The sequence below is a fragment of the Cylas formicarius genome, unplaced genomic scaffold (genome assembly GCF_029955315.1).
Source record: "Cylas formicarius isolate icCylForm1 unplaced genomic scaffold, icCylForm1.1 PGA_scaffold_8__14_contigs__length_24414737, whole genome shotgun sequence".
Taxonomy (NCBI): domain Eukaryota; kingdom Metazoa; phylum Arthropoda; class Insecta; order Coleoptera; family Brentidae; genus Cylas; species Cylas formicarius.
Window position 1 is genome coordinate 21,938,836 of NW_026844361.1, and position 22,508 is coordinate 21,961,343.

The 22,508-nt window shown below is 35.1% G+C and overlaps 1 protein-coding gene across 5 annotated transcripts in view; it reads left to right on the top strand.

Moving 5' to 3' along the window:
• LOC132705837 (diacylglycerol lipase-alpha) overlaps nucleotides 1–22,508 on the top strand; it is a 70,300-nt gene that overhangs the window by 32,187 nt on the left and 15,605 nt on the right. For 2 of the 5 annotated variants that reach the window (XM_060676752.1, XM_060676754.1), the window contains exons 3-7: nucleotides 10,038–10,249; nucleotides 10,303–10,404; nucleotides 12,078–12,252; nucleotides 12,317–12,391; nucleotides 18,203–18,422. In XM_060676752.1, the coding sequence (XP_060532735.1) occupies nucleotides 10,038–10,249; nucleotides 10,303–10,404; nucleotides 12,078–12,252; nucleotides 12,317–12,391; nucleotides 18,203–18,422 (784 nt within the window). Of the gene's footprint in view, nucleotides 1–10,037; nucleotides 10,250–10,302; nucleotides 10,405–12,077; nucleotides 12,253–12,316; nucleotides 12,392–18,202; nucleotides 18,423–22,508 lie in introns of those variants that run through there. The other 3 variants (XM_060676753.1, XM_060676756.1, XM_060676755.1) reach the window with 2 other exon arrangements.

A 22,508-nucleotide genomic window follows, 5' to 3' on the forward strand; every position in this document is an offset into this window, starting at 1 on the left:
AATTAAGCAAACAGCTTTCCAACTTCAAAATCACTGTAGACCTGTGTAAAAACTGATGAAATAGTATAAATTTTAATTCCAAGATTAATACAAAGAAACAAATAACACTTCTTCTGGATTAACAGGACGGCAAGCACATGGTAAACTTTTAAACTCGTTTGTAACCGTTTTTAGCCCAGTCATATTAGGTAAAAAAAGGGGTCAACCTCGGAATGAAAGATAGTAAGCTGTAAATTGGTATGAACCTTTGTTTTGCCGTTCTAAATGTTGTCTCAAAAGTCACAAACGCTATCGTGTCAGCGTCTTAAGATATTCAAGGTCAAAGGTCACAAAAATCGGTTTTTCGCGAATATCTGGTTTCCTATTGCTTAAATGAGATTTGCACTTATTATAAAAGTTGTAGGCTATAAAATTCTCTCCAACTTTTGTTTAAACTTTTTTTTCATACGACCAACCGTTTTTGGGGTAGAGCGCGAAGAGTTCACAGCATAGGAGAAGATATTGATTTGCTCGTTATTTTAATTGGACGTACTCAGGAAATTTTCTCTAAAAAAGTTGGCAAAGGCAATGTCAAAACACAAATATACTCTTCAAAAAGTTTTGACCAATATCCTCGTACTAAAAAACACATTTTATTTTTACACGCATTTAGTGGCTGTGACACGACTTCTGCGCTATTTAAAAAAGGAAAAAAAAACGATTACTAGAGCATTGGAGAAAATTCCCGATTTAGATAAACTGGTAGATGTATTTCAACAAGAAAACTGCCCGAAACAAACATTATTTGAAAATGGAGTGCGCGTCTTGTTGGCATTATATAATGCTCCAAAATCTGAGGACAACATTGATCATTTCCGCTACACGCAATTCATCAAATTAACGAAACTAAATAAACCTGTACAATTGTCAACCGTTCCACCAACAAGTCTAGCAGCTCATCAACATATAAATCGTGTCTACTACCAGATTCAAACGTGGTTAGGGAAGGACCTAGAACCTCAAGAATGGAGCTGGATGCTTGAAAATGAAATCCTGGAGCCCATAAGAACGTTATTACCGAACTACTAAACGTAATATTTTGCAATTGCAAAAATGGTTGTGGTTCCCGCTGTAGATGCAGAAAATCAGGGCTACAATGTTCTTTAGCTTGTGGCCGGTGCGACGGACAAGCTTGCCTCAACTCTTCACTATATCCAAGTAATCCCGATGAAGAAAGCACATATGATCCTGATATTCTGGAAGGTTTGGAGATGAATATGACCGATAATGAGGATGATGACAATGAATTGAACATTGAACAACAAGAAGAAGACGACGAAGAAGAAGAAGATAATTTTATTACAATTAAAAGCAACGAAGATACTTTTAATATTTAAACTCACATTTTAATAAATGTATAATATGCCATATTTAATGATAAATAAAGATATGTGTAAAATATATTCTCTTACTGTCAATTTAATTTAAAATTTAATTAAAATACATAATCCAGAATTAATAATATGCTATACTTAAATAGTTAAATATGAATAATTATATATAAATAATCAAGTTACTTATTTTAATTAAATATAAATAATTAATAATTAGTACATAAATAATGGGCATTGTTAAATAATTATAATTTTCAAGTAAATAATTGACTTTATACAACGTACTGATAACCATAATTCACGCTTGACCTTGCATTAGGCCGTATATGACTGTACGCTGCGCACTCTTCGCGCTCTACCCCAACAACGGTTGGTCGTATGAAAAAAAAGTTTAAACAAAAATTGTAGAGGATTTTATAACTTACAACTTTTATAATAAGTGCAAATCTCATTTAAGCAATAGGAAGCCAAATATTCGCGAAAAACCGATTTTTGTCACCTTTGACCTTGAATATGTTAAGACGCGCACACGATAGCGTTTGTGACTTATCTTTCATTCCGAGGTGAAACCCCTAATATGACTGGGCTATTTGCTTTGTTTTCATTTCGCTAAGCGAATCGAACTTAAATGCGTCAAACCGAAGATTCCCGATTATTTTTCATCCTTGCTGTCACTTTCGTTTCCTACGGGAATGGCGGAAATAAATCGAGAGCCGTCCGCGCGAGTATATCGAAAGTTCGTTGCGAAACTTTTGTCCTACTCGAAGGGACGTTCGAGGAAATGGAACTTTTAACGCAGCCGTTTTGACAATAAACACGGAACGTCAATACGTGAGAAGTGAAAACGCAGACGTTGTCGGGACGCTCCGCTATTGAATATAAATAAAAACCGTCTACATTCATTCGATAATTCTCTAGGTATTGAAACTCGGATGATGATAGCTCGCAATGGCTACACTTTCTATTGGTAATTTTACAAATTCAATGCGGCCTCTGTCGGAGAAAATGTTAATATACTTGAGAAGTAAAATTTGGAATGGTTTCATATGTCCACGTTTGGAGTAGAAAAAGGACGATAAGTGGACTAAAAGTCTTCACACACAATTGATTGTCAGGATAGAGCAATTTTAAAATGCTTTAGGTTAGCATAGTAAAATAAGTGGAAGGATCAAATTAATTTTCTTTATTACTAAAAACAATAAGCAACTCAACACTCTTGCACTACCGCAACAATAAGCTCTGGGATCGAGGATCCGATGAATGTTAAATCGGATTGAAGTCGGGACTGGCCACTCCATAACTCAAAAACCGACTTCTGTAATGAAATCGATATGATCTGATTAAAATATCCTCGATGCACCTGTTAGATCCTGCTCCTTGACCGCGGTCGCCCCTACGAATGAAAACAGGGTCGGTTCGTGCGTTCATATAAATTACACCCTATATCATGCAGAAATACCTCCATAAGAGTTCCGCTCTTCATTCTGCAAATCGCTCTCCTGATCTTCGGTACATTTTTTCTCGTCGGTCACTACCAAAAAGACTCATCTGAGTACAGAACATACCCCCATTGGTGCGATGTCCAATTTCGATGATTTAGAGTAACTTTTGGACCAGTTGCGGTCGTTTTTGGGGTCAGGTTATCTTCCTTCAGTCTTCTTCTCGCCGTCTTCGGAGTAATAGCCATTCTTCGAGCTTCACGAAGCTGTCGTTGGACTTGAACAACATTACGGTGGCGATTTCTTATTATTGTTGACACAATCAAGGGTCATCACGAGCCGTTGTAATTTGCCTTCTGCCTGTTTCAAGGCGCCTAGCATAGCCACTCTCCTCATACCTAATATAATATATGTAAGTAATATGCCTCAAGCTAACACAATTAAATGCTACCCAAATGGTTAAGTTGTGGTTGTGAAAATTCCAGTTGCAAAGGCGATTAATTTAAATCTATAACGAGTTTGTTACTATCACTATAATTACTGCATGAGTTTCGTTTCTTTAACCGTAGCTACGCATATAAAAGATCAGCACTCTCGACAAGTTTTTTTTTGTGTCAGATGAATAGTTTCAAGAAAAAAAAAACTATAGTCAAAAATTTGCAGTGGGAAGATTTCTATGCACGCAAGTTTGGTACAAAACTTAATAAAATGAGATCCGAGCAAAATAGTACAAAAAAGTTAAAATTATTTGAAACATCGTCACACAGTACCTTATAACACAAAGAGAATTCAAAAATTGGGGCTTCCAAACATAAGTCACACCAAGAATTTCTTCAAAACCTTCTCTTACATAATCGTGTGACTACGCCAATGCGTTAAAAAACGAAAACAAACATGGGGTTCGCCGGGATTTTCCGATTTTTTTTCACATCGCTTGGGGAAAATTGAATTTCGCCACGTTAATTAGACTACTCAAGGGTATCAGCTAAAAGCGAAAAACCGGACTCGTCCAGAGCCTATTTGAAGTTCGCTTGAATTGGTGGACTCGAAAACATCCGGGATAATTGACAGTGGAGGTTATATGGGGGTTTAAGGCGTTTTATACCTTTCACATCGTTTTGATTGGCTTCGTAAAAAAGCTTAATATTATTTACTATTATTTGGAGTTAAAGTAGGTTCCAAGTGTATTTCTTTTTTTAAATATTTGCAACATTCTGTTATTTCCGTTTCAATCGCAAGTTGCTGTCGACTTGCTTATTTCAAATGGAACACCCCGTACATCATTTTGGGATTCTGTGTGAAATCCTAAATATATTTGGTGTATAGTGTCCTACTCTGATTGTTTTTAAAATATTTGATTTCGAAAAAAAATTGTCTTTTCAACTTTTTTGTAGTTTTTGAATATTTGATCCCCATATATGGCAAAATGTTAAAAACAGAGGACTGTCCAAAATTAGATCGTAAATAAAGTCTCTAAATTCGTTTTTTTTTGCCGAAGTGGACTATCAACAAATTCAATGTGTCACAGCAGGCGTACAAAGAAGAATCGAAAAGTGTCTTCGATGAACGGGCAGCATATAGAACATGTTTAATAATTCACATTCCTTTCTTTGTAACCTAGTTAACTTAAACTTAATTTTTTTTTGTAACTAAGTTAAGTTAAATGTTTTTTTTTAATTATTTTCTTTAACGCGAGTAGTTCGTTTCAATCCTATTGAATTTTGCCTTGTTCGTTGACGGACATTGAAAATATGTTTAAAAAGACTAACCAAAACTAACCAAAAGTTGAAAAACTTTTTTAAATTTCATCTCAATAAACTTTGGATGGAAAAAACCTGGCATATTGTTACATAATTAGTGGAAATTTTTGGGAAAATAATTGGTAATTATTGGTAATTACTATAGTGGTACCCCTTGATCATTAGTAAAATTATAGTGGTAAAATTAGGCAATGCAAAGAAATTGTTGATGTCATTCGGGGAAAACGGGGACTAGTAATAGAGTTTGATAATTTTAAACTTAATCAACAGAGTGACATGACTGAAGTACATAGGAAGTATATTAATTTTCTATGGACCTTTTTGATTGAAAACAAGAAAAGGTGAAACATTTTTGCCCTCAATTGGAATGTTGAATGGATATTTTTGAAATAAAAAAAAAAATAGAAATTATTTCCAAATTTTTCTTTCAATTAAAAAAAAATCTCTTACTACTTCTTGGGATGACCCCGCGTGCAAAAAACCTTAAAACCTTAAAAAGTTTAATCTGGACCAGCCCTGGTAGAACGGTCTGCCAAAATGAAATGTAACCATAATTTAAATTAAATTTTGGGTGGCACTGGTGCATAAGTCCTTTAATTATTTGTTCTATAAATTGCACCAAAGAAACAGAACTGGACATTGACATTCAAGAAATACGTTTTTGTAAGTAATGTATTTTAGATATTTTGCTGCTTCCACGGGAAGAGCTTAAGAAAAAAAGCCTAATACTGATACCAAGGTACAGAAGCTAGTTTGTACTGTTTTTTAATTGTGAAAACTACAAAATTGAACCATTCTGGTACACACGAAGTGGTTGGGTAATTTTTGTAGCTAAAAGTGCATAACTATTTAAAATACCAAACAAATTAAATAATAACTAAATAATAAGCTGTTCAAAGCTAGATTCCTATTCCGTAAAGTTCCAATGTAAAAACTGTATGCCAGATTGTCCACCCAATCGGCCATATAAGGAGCAACATCCTAAGTGCCAAACCCACCCTCATTGTCTCACGTACTGTCCAACCCCCTGTATTTACGACGACCGCCCCGATTACTTCTAGTTGATCCTTCTACGTGACACACTCGAGCAATACATTCCCATAGGGGTTTAGGGTATTGGATTGGATGTATTGGATGAGCCGGGGTAAATCTCAATTTCCCTCGCCAGAGTATAAATAATAATTTATGTTCGAGTGACGATTTGGTCTTATTGAGATATCGTAAACAAAATAAGCAGATAAATATACCGGATGCTTTTAAGGAAACTATATCTTCTATCCAATCGGCACGAATGCGATAATTAGTCATTCCTTTGTTTTATTGGCATAACTAACAACACATAAACGACAACAAAAAAAGCAGATGCAAAATTTTATATATCCCAGAAAAAGCTGCCTGCTATACATAAATTTGTTCAAAAATTGAAAGATATGAAAACATTTGCACAAAAAATTGTCAGAATTGACTGTGTCATTCTCTATTTCAGGTTAAGTGACTAATATATCGAAACAATATGGAATTTGAACAAAAAATTAATTGGAAAAATATTGCCTGTAAAAGTAAGTTTATACTATTAAAAGAACCAGAATTTAAATCCTCTTTGAAATGCGCTGTCATTGGCTGTGACTGGTGGGGACGTCAGTTTGCCCGGAAGATTACGCGCCAGCCGGACGGTACCATAGAGAAGCCATTAGAGAACGACAACACGTTTTTAAAATTCAAATCGTATATCAAGTGAAATGTAAATTTTTCAACAAAAAGGATATTTTTGAAAGTGGTGGAAATCTAAATACTAATTTTAAAGTATATTGGCATTGATAACTTAAAGTGTTCTTTATTTTATACACATGAATAAGCCATTCCTATAGAGACTGCAAGTTCTAAAATGTTTACACTGTTAAGGCTGAAGTAACACCTGAACATGATGTTAACAATAAACAATGGCTTTAAAAATAAAAAGTTTATCTGACTTTTCACAGGTTCTAGTCAAACACGTTGTGTTGCTTCCATTATTATCATGTAAAGCACACTAAGCGCAACTACAAACTGACGTACATTAAATACAGCTTTACGCCAGCCAAAAATAGACTTATATCATATAATATAATTCCCGGCCTATAACGTGGCCATATCGATCGAAAAGCAGCGGTATGACGTCACGATCATTCCCTCGCGTTTTAAAAGGAATAGCAGGGTGTCACAACTTGAATTATTTATTGCAACTTAAAAATTGGGTTTTGAGTTTTGATATTTGGTATGCGTTATTTCTATACGCAAACAAATGTCTATCAGTATAGGGTATTTTCTAATCGAATGTCAATAATTAAGCGAGGGCTTGTGGGTCCATGTTAAAAAGAAAACTATATATGTCCTAAACGTCTTAACTTTCGCGATACAGGGTGGTAAAGTTTTCAAAAATGAAATATATTTTTTTAATATCTTTAATGCCGCTTTAGATATTTTAATGAAATTTGCACAAATGTACTATATATAAAGAGGCATTATTTAGTGCACCACATTTTTTTTTTAAATACAACAGTGGCGGGTGTCTATTTGGGCAGACAGCCACTGATTTCTCTTAAAATAAAAATTATTCTTACAGTCTCCCAATATTCGTAAAGAAATTTAATTTCTCTATTTTTTCAATCCGGTGTACGGTTTTCTTCAATCTTCAATATGAGCTCATAGTTGGGATGCTCCAAGGAGAGTACGGGTGCTCCAGGGAATCCATAAAATTTCCGTCAAAACGGCACAATTTCGAGAAATTTATTGCCACTTTAAAGAGAAAAAAAAGCTTAAATAATTAAAAGAATTTACCTCGGCGTTAAATACTCTTACAGAGTAAATATGGGCAATTCTCTTTAGGTTAATCAGTTTTGGCTGACCACAACATTGCTCTTCCACTAAGTATCAGGAAAACGATACCATCCCACCCATGTACTTCCTCAGAAATCGTGCATAAAGCCATACGCCCAATGGTATTAGCGGTACGAATTTATTTTGCAAACGAATTATTTATTTAAAAGAAAGGTACATGGATATGCTGCGGTCGGATTGAATTGATTCTTTGTTGATAAAACGTCTATTTTCAAAGAGACCATTTATAACTCTGTGAGTATTTGAAAGATTGGTAATAACAACAAAATAAAACGAACTAAATGACCAGTTTTCTTAGCCTGGCAGCACTGCCGTAGAGCTCAGAGTAAATCAGGTGCATCCGGCGACGCAGAAAAAAAGAAAATGCTTAGAATTTAAACACGTACCGGATCGTATTTAACTATAAAAGCCCTATATCTATTCCTAGAAGCAATGAATAATCAATAATAATTCTTTTTCTTTAGCAAAATATGACAGGTCCGCTTTAACAAAAGCTTTAAAAAATCTTCTTCGTGTCGTGGGCAGCAAAACAGCAATGCACTTGCAGTTGAGATTATATTATTAGCACTGAATAAAATAATTAAAAAATACTATTTTTGATCAAACGAGGTGTTCTTAATTGGACTGTTAGTATCTCTAATGATGATTAAACTATGCAGATAGTAACTTTCAATTTGACGACGTCGAACATGAAGCTAGCCCAGCTTGTGGTACTTAGATTCTATAGGTCCTTACACTTATGGCATTTATTCTCCTTTACTCGATGACTCACCGGTTGTTTGCAATCTGTCACTTCTCTAGTAGGGCGAGGCAAACAAGTTATTATTTGTTTGTTCCATGGCCTACTAAAGAAAATCCGCAACGTGGCCCAACTGATAGGCGACAGACACAGTAAACCATTTTTCCTGTTTTTTTCATTTTTGTGTAATTCAAATAAGTAACAAATAATATTTATTAGTTGTTAACAGCAACAGCAATCGCTCCAGCCCTTCTTTGAGTTTGTAATTCAATTTTTTTCGAAAATTTCAAACTAACCATTCCGGAAATAATAAAATTGTTTCCGCTTGGCAAGCGCTCCCGGATTTTGTTGCGTCCGCGACTACTTTAATTTGAGAATTTAAGGTATCGGCACACAGAACGCCCTTAATAATTTACAAAAGTCGTAAATAACATGGACTCGTGGCGTTCGTAAGCTCGACGCGTAATAAATAAGGCAGGGCGGAAAATTCGTGGGCCAGTGCCGCGACCGTCGAAAAAAGCGAAGCTGCCCGCGGCAAAAAGCTGCACCCCGCCATTGCGGGCCTCCATAAATAAGTGTTAGGCTCCCCCATTACGAAATGCATATAAGCACTTGTTGGATGAGTCACTCGAACGAGGGCCTTTAAATGCCCTTTTGAGCATTGAGAACGACGTGCGGCTTTTGCTTTTAACGTTGCTCGACTATGGCTTTACCAAAAGGGGGCATTAAATTTTTAAACGGCATCGAGTCTTCCCGCTGGTGGTTTTAATGGAGAAAAAATATTGATTGGGAATTTTACCATCTGCCGGTTGTTAGAGAATTCATGAGATGGCCGCTATATATGGTGTTTCAGAATAAGTTTATGTGCAAAAGCAACCAACATGTTTATTATTTTGCGCTGGTTCTTACCGACAGTGGAAATAGTGGAAGATTAAAATTCCTTTGTCTTAAGTGTTTATGCTTATGCCACTCCGTTCGTTCTGGATCACGATCCCCTCAGGTATTGCAGTGAATTTTTCCTTTGTTAAACACATTTCTCATTCTATTTTTAAGCAACTCTCTTTTAGACCTCTCTCTCTCTAATAACTATCTAACAAAACTATAAACAAAACTTATTTTAATGTAGTGTTCAATTCCGCCAACACAATATAAGAGGAAAATAGCCAAATACCTGATCGCTCAAATTCAAAAGAAAATGCAGTATGATGTGATCTTCACGTTGATGATCTAATCCATTTCGTGCATCCTTTGTTCAAAGATAAATTAACTTTACAAATCACATTAAATTTGTGAAATTTAAGGAAAACTACTAGAGTTGGGTCAGTCCTAAGTCCGGATAAATATAGGTAGGGGGGATTGTTATGATTCCTGCTAGTTTTATTCTAAAAATTTAATAATATATAACAACTGCAGCTAAAGCCCCTAGCGTATTCTGTTTTTAAACTGAAAGGTTCATTCGTACTCTTTAAAAACATATGAAAAATATTCATATTGGTTGAAAAATTCAGGAAATATTAAAATGTAAATATTATCCCCTTCCCTTATGACATATAGGAAAAATGTCTTGAAGCAAAAGTGATGTATTATTTAAGCTTTCTTTCAAAGTCATCATTGTCCCATTTTTCTTCTTGGTGCATCTAATCAATTTAAACTCGTATTAAAGCATATTAAAATGTCTTTCAAACACCTTTTTTTTTATCTGATCTCTAACTATTGCAACCACATCAATTTTACATGATGTCTCTTAGAATTCTCATTTTGATAAGAATTTAACTTGAATTCCTACCCTGTATAAGTAGAACCATATTAAATATGACCAGCTTAAAGTATACCCACTTTTTGCTTGCAGGACCGTGATAATGGGAGCAGTTTTGTTCGTGGTCAACTACGACAAGAGCGTCCAGTGTGTCCTCCTCTTGTGGGGTCTGGTGGTAGGGTACCTAGGTATCCTTCTCTTGTCCATGGCCATAGAAATATGTGTGTGCATCGTGGCCTTAAGGGGGAGCATTTTGGACACCTCACCCAGGAGTTCCATGCAATATATCTTGTATATTAGGCTTTGTAAGTACATCCTTGCATCCAATATACTTTTGATACAATAGATGCTTCGACAGCTGTGATGGTTATTGAAGCTGGTTGGTTGTCGGCCGGCATAGCCTGGCTGATGAAGTACTACGTAGATTGCCCCGTTGATAATGCTAAGGAAACAGTGTTGGGTGAGTTTTTTCATTATTATGTTTGTTTTTTCGTACCAAATAACGATATTGACGATATTATTCTTGCCATAGGCTGCTAATTTTTTATGATTTGATGCCAACGGCACTATTTAAACTAAATAAGGTTCACCCTAATGCGGCGATAAATGTAAAACTCGAAGTAGAAAGAAAACATACCTCAAATTCAATTATGTTGCTACTTATCAAGAAAACTTTCTTTTCGCTGTGGTGTAATTAATCATTTGGGTATTCAATTTGATCCTGAAATGACGTCTATGGCACATGGCACTTCCATTTCGAGCCCAGCTCCTCGTGCAAAATTGTAGGTCATTTGCTGCTCTTTGTATAGCACTGGTTGGCAATGAAATCCTCCTTTAAAAAATTTTATGATAAATATAATGATTCAAACGTTTTGAATCTATCCCCGTTGGCTGATTTTTTCTATCACGTCTAGATTTTTCGATATGACTTTTTTTTATATTTCAAAATTTTGTTTTTTTTTTTTTCAATTTTTTCATTCGTCAACGTTACAAAAAGTAAATATACATACAAAATGAGTTTCAGAGAGTTGTAAGAGAAAGGAGGGAAGTGCCGAAGGTGATTTTTATGGTAGTAAATATGCGCATGCGCAGTATTCATTGTGACGCTACAACAGTTCAGTGAAAACTTGTCGTTTAATTGTTTACCTTTTACATCAAATATTTTGGTAAGTTTTGCATAAAGTTCATGTTCTCTACATTGGATTTAAGTATTTGATGTGTAGTTTGAGTATTTTTTTTTAAGTAGAGCCAAAAAATATAAAATAGAAGTTTGAAAGTTGTTTTAAAATTAATTTTATGTGATTTTAGGTTACAAAATGCCACGGACTTTTTTCAATTATGCGTTTCACAAAAAAATGTTGGGCTCGACTGCTAGGATCATTCGCCCATTGCCGACTTCCGTCGAGGATTTTCGCTTCTGGTCAATGACCACCACGTACAAAGAAGAAAAATTCTTCCACCGCGGACCTCCGGGCCCATCCGGCCTCCATATCGGCGTGAACAGGGAAAAACGACGGGGCCGACGACGATTATCACTTTAAAACATGCACTGAACACTAAAAACACTAAGTCCACACAGTGGAAACCGATATCAAACTTTTGAGGACGAATACAAGGGATTCTGTCGGGAGCGAACGGAGGTTAAACCGTGTGGGGAATACATACTAAAAACACAGCGACATATCATGACCGATCTGATTAAAACAGCTTATAAGCTATATTTTGGATTTTCTATCGGTGAGCGAGATAAAAGTTGGTTGCCAAAAGTATGCTGCAATAGCTGCTCAAGAACGTTGAGAGGTTGGCTTGAAGAAAGTCACAAATCCATGCCGTTTTCAATGCCAATCATTTGGAGTGGGCCTCAAAATCATGAGAATGATTGTTATTTCGGCATGACATCTACACGAGGATTCTCGAGAAAAAAATTATAATTTATACTTTGTGTATCTAGATGTCGGCATGTTATGATAAAGTAATAAATAACTGTAAAAATCTGAATATTTTTTGTTCTAATTTAATTGTTTTGAGTTATGTTGTCTCTATATTATTATTATTATTATTATTTTACTTACCATCCTAGTTAGGGCAACTTCAATTTACGGTTGGAGTTCTAGATCTTACCGCTCGTTTCAGCTATGGTTGTTTTCAACTGGTGCATCCTCCTATCAGTATTAATAACGGTGTGGTGTTGTTACGACACAGCTGGTCGTTCGTGGGTGAAAATGAAGCAGTACCAGAGGTCCATGAGAGAGTCGGAGTCGAAGTTTCAGTACAAACGCTCAGGCAGTACCAGGAATTGGAGGCAGAGGTGAGTAGATCCACATTGAGGTTCGACGGGCGAGGCTATCGAAGGGCTGATAATTTATGTTTAGTTTTGTAGGACCCAAGGAAGCATCTTCGTTAGTCCTTCACACTTCCGACGTTCCAATTTTTATGATTTCGCGAATGTGAGTTTTTGGTTTTTCCTTTGCCGGGCTTCCGCTTTGAGATTACCATTTGTTTTCTTGTGCATTTTTGAGTTTCCGCTTTCATAGTTTAGTGCGATATCACTAACAGTTCAATTTCTCATTGTTATGAGATTGTGTGAAGTGAACAATTAAGCCAGCTAAATCGGTATATGTCGGAAACGTTTGACGGAAAGATTTTGGAAAAAAAACACGCACATAGGACAAAATAACCAAACTAAACCTTTCTGGTGATTAATCTATTCTGGATATTCGCGTCTGATCACGAGTTTTGCACCAGTGTGACGAAACGTATCTTGCACGATCATGTAGTGGAGCGCCGTAAGGTTTATACCTCGGAATCCAGGGCCAGTCAATAAATCTTTTTATAAACTTTGGCAATGTGTTTTTAATAGCATATAGAAAAATGTAAAAAAAAATATTTTGTGCGATCTTAATTTTTTAATAATTATTAATTTTTTGGAGTTTTCCTTAAGTTATATTAGTGTAAAATAAGATTTTAAAAAGAGGAACTATTACAAACTTCATCTTGGGTCTCAAGGGACTGCAGGTATAACGAAAGCTGTTTCTGTGGAAAGAGGGGATGGACTTTCTCAGTATTTAAATACTTGCGAATTTGTCTACGTGCATTCAGTATGCAGACAAAAATATATCAATAAAGGATGTATTAATGCTTATTCAAAAAAAAAGAACACCACATCAACATGCTCTCCACCTAAAAAAAAAACTGCGAACGGCTACTTCTATTGATTTTGATTGGAAAAATAAGTGCTTTTTATGTGAAAAAGAAGCGGATGAAATGAAGGAAAGAAGAAAGTCCAAATCGGTAAGACAGCAAATTAGCTACGTAACTACTTCTGAGTTCAAGCAAACTATTTTAAATTTGATAAGCGAAGAGAAAAGCGAATATTGTCGCAATATCCATAAAAGAATCGTAAGTGTGTTAGATCTATTAGCTCAGGACGCTAAGTATCACGTGGATTGTTATATGCGTTTGAAAACTACCGTAAAACAGACCCAGAGGGATAAAAAAATTCATCCAGTTACAATATAAGTAGATGCAGCAATGGAGCAGATTTTCAAATATAAGGTTGTTCGGAAAGTCATTTCGTTTTTTCCCGTCAGAGGTTTTAATTACGTTTTTTCGAAACCAACTTCACACTTAAGCCGCATAACCATTATATGTCTTGAGAGCTGATATTGCAAGGCTTGTGTGTGAAAAAGTTCTATTAATTCTACGCAGTAGTTTTTGGTTGGTGCCCTTTAAATATGGAGAGCAATAAGCAGCATTTTCGTCATATTTTACTTTTTACTTCAGAAAAGGTAAAAATGCTGTCCAAGCGAGAAAAAAATTGACGGGTGAGTATGGAGAAGGCGTGTTAACAGTACGCCAGTGCCAGAACTGGTTTGCAAAATTTCGATCCGGCAATTTTGATGTCGAAGATGCACCACGGTCTGGAAGGCCGGTCGAAGCTGACAAAGATGCGATAAAGGCATTAGTTGATGCAAATCGGCGAATAACCACACGAGAGATCGGTGAGAGATTAAATTTGTCGAATTCGACTGTTTATGGCCATTTGAAAGGCATGGGCTTAACCTCGAAGCTCGATGTGTGGGTGCCCCATGTCCTTACGGAGCGAAATTTGTGTCGTCGCGTTGACGTGTGTGATTCGCTCCTCAAACGTCAAGAAAATGATCCATTTTTGAAGCGGATTATTACCGGAGACGAAAAATGGGTTGTATACAACAATGTTAAACGCAAGAGGTCATGGAGCGGAAAAGATGAACCGGCTCAAAGCGTGTCAAAAGCCAACATTCACCAAAAAAAAGGTGATGCTCTCCGTTTGGTGGGATGTCAAAGGAATGGTTTTTTTTGAGCTTTTGCCGGACAATACAACGATTAATTCAGAAGTCTATTGTCATCAACTGGACAAATTGAATGATTCACTTAAAGAGAAGAGGCCCGAATTAATCAACAGGAAGGGTGTAGTGTTCCACCAGGATAATGCGAGACCTCACACAAGTTTGGTCACTCGCCAAAAACTTTTACAGCTTGAATGGGGCGTACTGCAACATCCACCATATTCTCCAGATCTGGCGCCTTCCGACTACTATTTGTTCCGGTCCCTGCAAAATTTTTTGGATGGCAAAACCTTTACCTCAAATAAAGATGTCAAAAACCACCTGAACCAGTTTTTTGCCAGCAAGGACCAAAACTTTTATGAGAGAGGAATTATGTTACTGCCAGAAAGGTGTTGGACCAGAATGGCCAATACATAATTTAATAAAATATTTATTCATTATACGAAAACTGTCTTTCATGTTCTCCAAAAAAAACGAAATGACTTTCCGAACAACCCAATATATTGAAGAAAATGATGACTGCCAGCTTTCACTGGCAGAATGGCAGAATTAAAAAGTATTGTGAGAATTGATCATATTCCTGATGATAAAACGATAAAAATGAGGTTAATGAACCATTATGAGGATAATTCAGTAAATTTGGATTTTTATACAATGATATGTTTTAAAAAACAACAATATGAAATGCGGCTTTTTTTCAACGTGGCAAAAATGTGTTTGCAAAAAATTTCGAAAAACGAAAGGAATTGCAAAATGCTGCGACAGTTTTTAAAAATGAATGCAAAGACATCGATAAAAATTTTAAAGCTGGTGTTCCATGCACTCTTGCTTTATACAACGCCCGCAAAAAATAAAAGATCTTAATGCATTGAGATATAACTCTTTTTTGAAAGCAACTGCCAAAAATACCTGCTTTAAACTGCCGCCTTTACCACCTACTGCAGATGCCGCTTTTGAACACTTCAAAAGAGTATATTTGCAAGTTCAAACATGGTTCGGAAAGGAAATATTACCAGAAGAACGGGGTTGATACCGCAAACAATCACGCAGCGACCAGTTCTAAAATCTTTTCTGACAGGCCCTATTTTGTAAGCGCCATTTTGTCTCGCTGCTATTGTGTCAGAGCCTGAAGAGTCCCTCCAATGTCACAAACCTAACTTGTAGTTTTGCCCAAAACTTGATTATATATTTAAATCTTTTATAAATAACCATGAATTTATTCTTTCTTTTTAGTTCATAAAATATTGTTCATAAAATATGATTTTCTCTTGCGATATTTACAGACTTTTTTCCGTTTCCGGTCTATACACTCTGATCCAATTTGGCATCCCAGAGTTGTGCAATGGTGCGGCAAAACACAATTTTTCCTTATTTATGACTATATTGAAAAAATGTTTTAGTGAAAAATTCTAAATTATTCACGATGTTTCATAAATACAATAGTTAAGTAGTATATTATGTAACAAATTTTATAAGCTACATTATGTATTTCTTTTCCGACGATCAGTTGATCACTTTATTTTGCATTGAGGGGTCACTAGGTAACTAGAAGTTAACGTATTTTTGTAAATTATATATGTAAATGTAATGTATGTAATTACGAAAAAAAGTATATTTTAAAATTCGCAAAATTTGACATTTTGGAGAACCTCCAGCAAGAAATACTTACAGGCACTTTACTAAGATCTTAGTAATAGGACTCTAATTAGGTGCACCTTTATATTAATAGCATTATGATTCAGATAAGAAGAGTGCAGACTTGTAACTCCCAAATGCAGAAACGTCACGCTAAACACTTTTATAGGAGATTTTCAGAAAAGGAAATTGGAGGACTTTGAAGCCATTTCCGTAACACCAATCGGCTAAGTTATAAAGGTTGTATTGTAAATTGTCACAGTCCACCAGGTAATTAATAATTGGATTTAGGAGAAGCCCAAAGTGCGGCTACCTAATTGAACAATCTGTATGCGATGTAATAACATGTGATCAGATCCGAGGCAATGAATTTGAGTCAGATTTATCTCTGTGAGCTAACCCATCCGAGAACCAAATTGCCAATTGAGCTTCAATAAGGGCTATCGGGCTTGTGTTCATTATATTAACGGGTTTATAAATATGAAGATAGGCCTTACAAACCTCACCTTCAAGTGCAAGGGTGTTTTGCAGATTTTAAACTTTACTGATGGGAGCGATCAGATGCTCTCAGTAGATCTGATTATTTACAATCTAAACAAAACAACAACATCTATTGAAACATTTTTCCGAAATAGCGATAAATGATGGAGACACATTTGCTCAATTCCGTACGAGTGTGCGTGACACGAATTATTACTTTGTTTCGGTGCGACAGATAACATTCGTAGTAAATCGAACATAGTGGAAAGAAATAGCTCCATCCTTTTGTCGCGTTTATAAAGATGGTCACGTCAGATATCAGAACCAACGCCTTGACTTTTTCTATAACTGGGTTAATACCTGTCGTTCAAAGCTGAAACCTTCCCGATAAGCGGGGTAATGGTCTCCGTCTCTATTTTCACTTGACCTGATTCTCCCTAATCTGCCGGGCTCGAGTTTTACAGAGTCCGTTGCGAAACGGTTTCTTATGATCCCAAAGAGCTCAATAGCCTAAATTACTCAGAATATTCTAATCGCGACGGAGTGTACAGTAATCCGATTAAAAAAGCGTTAGACACTTTTACACGAAATGCACCCTTAAAAAGCAAAGCGAAGCCCTATGTTTATTTAGGACGCACGCTCACCATTTTTTACACGTATTCGATAACAGCTTGGCGGACTTGTTTTGGCCATCATAAGAATTTTTTCAAAACTTCATTTATAGAGCGTTTATATACAGAGTGTTCCTTAATGCGGTGGTGTGAAGATAAATCTTGATTTTGTTTTGTTAAAAAAAATCATATTTTTCAGAAAAAAACATCTTTTTCTATTATCTAAAAAATGTTTTCGATATCTTTGTATAAATGCGCTCTTTAGAGGTGCATTAATTTCGCATATTTTTGTTAAAAAAAAAATTCCATTGACATTTTTTTCGGTAAATATTTCCCTGTCTCTCTTGCCTTTTTTGTAACATGTTCAGTTATAGTTTATAAACGTCATTGTCAGATCCCTCTTTGTTGATTCATCTTAACTTAATGTTTATTCCTCAAAAGCGCCTCAAGCTAATGTTTCTTCTATTCTATTGTTTCCCTGGGTTAATTAAATTTTTAAATTTTAAAAAAATTTCCATAGCAAATTTTCGGCTAATGTATGGGCAGGAATTATTGGTGCCCTTCTAGTAGGTCCATTTTTTTATCAGTGTAACTCGTTGGACTCCCTGCGCACCTGCTTCAAGATAGTTTCCCTGGAGAATCAAAAGAATCAAATTTAGTACATCCAAATATTTAAATTCATTTAATTCATCTCATCAACGATCGGCGTGATCGCGTGATCTCAATAGTTTACAAAAATTACGATGAATACCTGTAGAAAATTTGAATCAGTGATATTTTTCTGTCCTATTTTGACTTCATTATATTGTAATGGCACATATTTATAATATGACTTTTTGCTGCAACTGAACTAAGTCTCATTACATTCTATAGAAAGTAGATTTACTGGAAGATTTGAAAAAAACAGGTGGTAAAGTACTTCTAATTTAAGACCGGCATCTTGGAAAGGGCAAAGAAATACATTATTTAAAAATAATTTTTGAATAGTAAGAAAGGGAACTAAAATAGACGATTTTCAAGTTTCTCAACTTCATTACTGAGATAGTAAAAGTGAAAAAGGAATATATGACACCCTATGTAGTAAAATCCCATCTGCTGCTGAATCGAAGGTAGGCTTCTCTGGGTCTTCTGAGTCCGCCATGATTCCCCCAGCAAGAGCCGGCACGAAATAGTGCATCCAACCTCATTGCGCCGTTTCTTGCAGGAAGGTACTCAGAGCGTACCAAGACAGCTGGCAGAACAGATGCCGATTCCTCTTCTGTTGTTCCACACCTTCCGACCGGAACCGGAACTCTTTTGCCGATATCGCGCGACTGCTTTCCGATTTCTTCCGGGATCTGGACGTGGTACCCTCTGATGTAGTCGTGGGCCTGGTACTGCTGAGGAAGTTCCAGAAGATTGAACGGAAAGCTATCGTCGAACAGGTTCGTAAATCAAACGTTTACAAAACAAAAAGAGTATATTGATTCCACACCTATTTTACTATCAGTTGAATCCTAGGATACTTATATTTAATCTTGATTGTCGACAGTCCTACAGAACTACTTTTATGGAAAAAGAAACATTGTTAAATGGATGAAAAAGGTCAAACATTTTACTCACCGAAGTATTACAAAAAGTCCACCTAATCTTTATAACAAACTTCCAGAAAGTTTTAAATATTTTACAATACAAATAAGTCACTTTTAATTAATTAATATTTCTTTAATTTTGCGAGAATTTGAAATTTTTGTCGTCAAGAAGTAAACTTAAAACTTAAAATAGTTTTCTCGGTCTGGGGTTGTAGTGAAATTTTTGCTTAGTGTATTTTTAATTCTTAAATGTAAACTAAATAAACTTTACTTGCACTTGGATATTCTTTTTAGAAGGTTCAGAAATCCCTTATGTTATAAGGTAGAATATAGCACAAACGTTACATAGTGCGTCTTCGCGCTTACCAAGAACTGCCATTAAATTTTTATGACATTTTCAATAATTTATTTATGGATTCTGGATTTCGTGAGTCAGATGCCACGTTTAAGCAATTTATTTTCTATTAAAATTGTTACTTTAGTCAGCTGCCGATCAGAAGACTATCTCTGATATGCAGGACGAAAAAAAAGTCAAAATGTCAAAGCACAAATAAGAAGACTGTAGGAAGTCGCCTTAAATCTTAAACAAGACAAACAAGAATAGAGTTTTTTTCCTTAATTGTTGTGGAAGCCAGATGTATATAACCTTAGTTTTGGTTACCTCTACAAGCTCTATACTTACAATATTTTTGAACAGGGCGGGGTCCATTACCATGACCATGGTTATCAATTGATGTTAATAAATAATAATAGTCATTATCTTATCATAAAGTATTGATATATTGTTGACCCTATTCCAATTGTTAAAATAACCAAAATTGGACTGCTTTACGTTCTTAATAATAATAATAATAATAATAATAATAATAATAATAATAATAATAATAATAATAATAATAATAATAATAATAATAATAATAATAATAATAATAATAATAATAATAATAATAATAATAATAATAATAACAATAATAATAATAATAATAATAATAATATATATATATATCGTTTATTGACCATTTACAAATACAAAACGTATTTTTAAAGTCAGCAAAAGAATAACAATTTATAAAATAACTTAAAATAATTTAGATCTACTGTGCCCGATAAGTAACAAATTCGTTTATGGAATAGAAACAATGCTCTTCAAAAAACTTTTTTGATAATTGTTTGAATTTTTTGATGGAAAGTCGTTTAATATCAATATTTTTGGACCGAAAAATAGTGTTTGCAAAAATATTATACAATTCTAGATTAAGTTTATTTTTTTGTGTAGTACACAACCTCGATCTTAATGTTTTGATATTGTCAGCTGTTCGCGTCATGTAACTGTGATATCCACCATGAGTCGGAAAAACAGACAAATTTGAGTGGATTTCAACTAAAGTTTGGAGAATAAACATACATGGTAACGTAAGTATTTTCAATTCTTTGAATATTGGGCGGCAGTGGCTGGACGGCGGAACACCCCCAAGAACCCGAACCGCAGACTTCTGCAATCTAAAGGCTCTCTCGGCCTCCGTCGCGTTCCCCCACAGTAGTAGACCATAAGATAAGATACTATGAAACAGTGCAAAATAAACTATACGGAGAGTGCTTTGCGAGATCGAACCTCGCAGTTGTCTCAGAACAAAAACCTGAGATGACAATTTACCGCACAGGTAGTCTATATGAGGCGACCACGTTAAAAACGCATCTAGGTAAACACCAAGGAGTTTGACCGGTTCAGATTTTTTACTTCTTCGATTGGTATTGAAAATTAGAGTCTTTGTTTTATCGGAATTTAATTTAAGTTTATTAGCAGAGAACCAGTGCTCAATCATAGAGAGTGTAGTGACAGCCTTTTTATTTAAATTAGTTAGATCTTTCTCCGATTCAATCAATGATGTGTCATCCGCATAGAGTATACTGCGAGCAGCATTTGTTGCAAATACTACATCATTGACATATATTATAAACAAAAGTGGACCAAGGATGGAACCCTGAGGCACTCCATTAGTAATGTCCAACAGAGTGGATTCCCGATTATTCCAGACAACATATTGCTTTCTTCCGGTCAAATAAGATTTTAAAAGGGCTAAGGTATTTTCACGAATTCCGTAGTACTCAAGTTTAGACAGAAGTATATTAGTATCCACGCAGTCGAATGCCTTGGTGAGGTCGCACATCGTTACCGAAGTCGACAGGCCCTCCTCAAACCCATCAATCACATGCTCAATCACTGTGTATAAGGCACGGATGGCGGACCTACCTGACCGAAAACCAAATTGGGAATCTGTTAACAATTTCCTTCCCTCAAAGTAAGCAATAAGTTTATCTTTTATTATCGACTCAAAAATTTTTCCAATGATAGGAACGATTGCTATTGGTCTAAAATTATCTAAGATATTAGTATCCCCTTTTTTATGGAGTGGAAGAATTTTTGTCACTTTTAATTCATCCGGAAAACATCCCTCTTCAATGCTATTGTTTATTAGTAACGTAATAGGTTTCAGAAGTGAAGATATTGATTGCTTAATAATATTGGCATTTAGACCATAATAGTCAAGACAACGAGAGTTTTTTAGTTTTAAAATCGCTTCCCTAACATCACTCTCCACAACTGCCGACATAAAAAACGAGAAATTGGGTCTAGATGATCTGGAGATGTAGGTCATAGCATCTACTACTGAAGGTGTGATGGTTTTCGTTATCTCCGCTGACACAGAAGCAAAAAATCTGTTGAACTCCAACGGAGTAATAGATGATTGAATAGAGTTACTGTGCTTAGACCGTCTCTCCGAATTAACAATATTCCATGTCGTTTTAGATTTATCATTTGAACTCAGAATTATGTCATCATAAGTCTTCTTTTTCTCCACCTTTATAGTGTGACGATATTCTTTGTGGAACCGCTTGTAAGCCTGAAAGTCTTGGTTACTTTTTGAACTATGGTATTTTTTTTTAAGGCATAAAAGATGCTGGCGCATTTGTTTAAGGTTTTCATTGAACCATTTAATTGGCGAGCAATGGATGGTAGAGTTAACAATGGGAAAGAAACTGTCGACAGCTCCCCTAAGTTGTTCAATAAACATAGAACAAAACTCAACGCCACTTTGTTCGTTACTGACAAGTTTGGACCACTCAATGTGCTCCAGACTGTTGCCGAACGCAGTTATACGTTTATTATTTATTAACCTTCTTTTAATTTTATCATGATTACGACAAAGCACTGACGAATTAACTTTTATTAATTGTCCCAAATGATCTGACAAAACGGGGTCACAGACTAGGACACTTAACCGGTCACTAGGAAAATTGGAAATTACATTGTCCAAACAGGAATCTACTGATTTAGACTTCCTGGTAGGTTCTTTTACAAAGAACTCTAAGCCAAACGAAATGAATATATTTTTTAACTCCTCTGATTGTGAGGTTTTTTGTGTTAAGTCTACGTTAAAATCGCCAACAATAATTAAGTTGTCATAACGTTTATGAAGAAAACTTATCATTCTGTTCAAATGATCAATAAAAATGGATACATTGCCTGAAGTAGAAGATCTGTAAAGAGCAAGTAAAACAGTCTTATTATCAATAATTTCCGCTGCACAAAATTCTGCATGAGTTTGAATAGCAAATCCGCCGACATCTAGATATTTGTATTTGATATGCGGTCTTGAAAAAATAGCAACGCCACCATGTTTAAGTTTTGGTCTACAAAATGACGAAATTAAAGTAAAATCGTTCATTTTAACCGACTCAAGCCCACCGCCATCCAGCCAATGCTCAGAGAGGCACAGAATATCAATATAATAATAATAATAATAATAATAATAATAATAATAATAATAATAATAATAATAATAATAATAATAATAATAATAATAATAATAATAATAATAATAATAATAATAATAATAATAATAATAATAATAATAATAATAATAATAATAATAATAA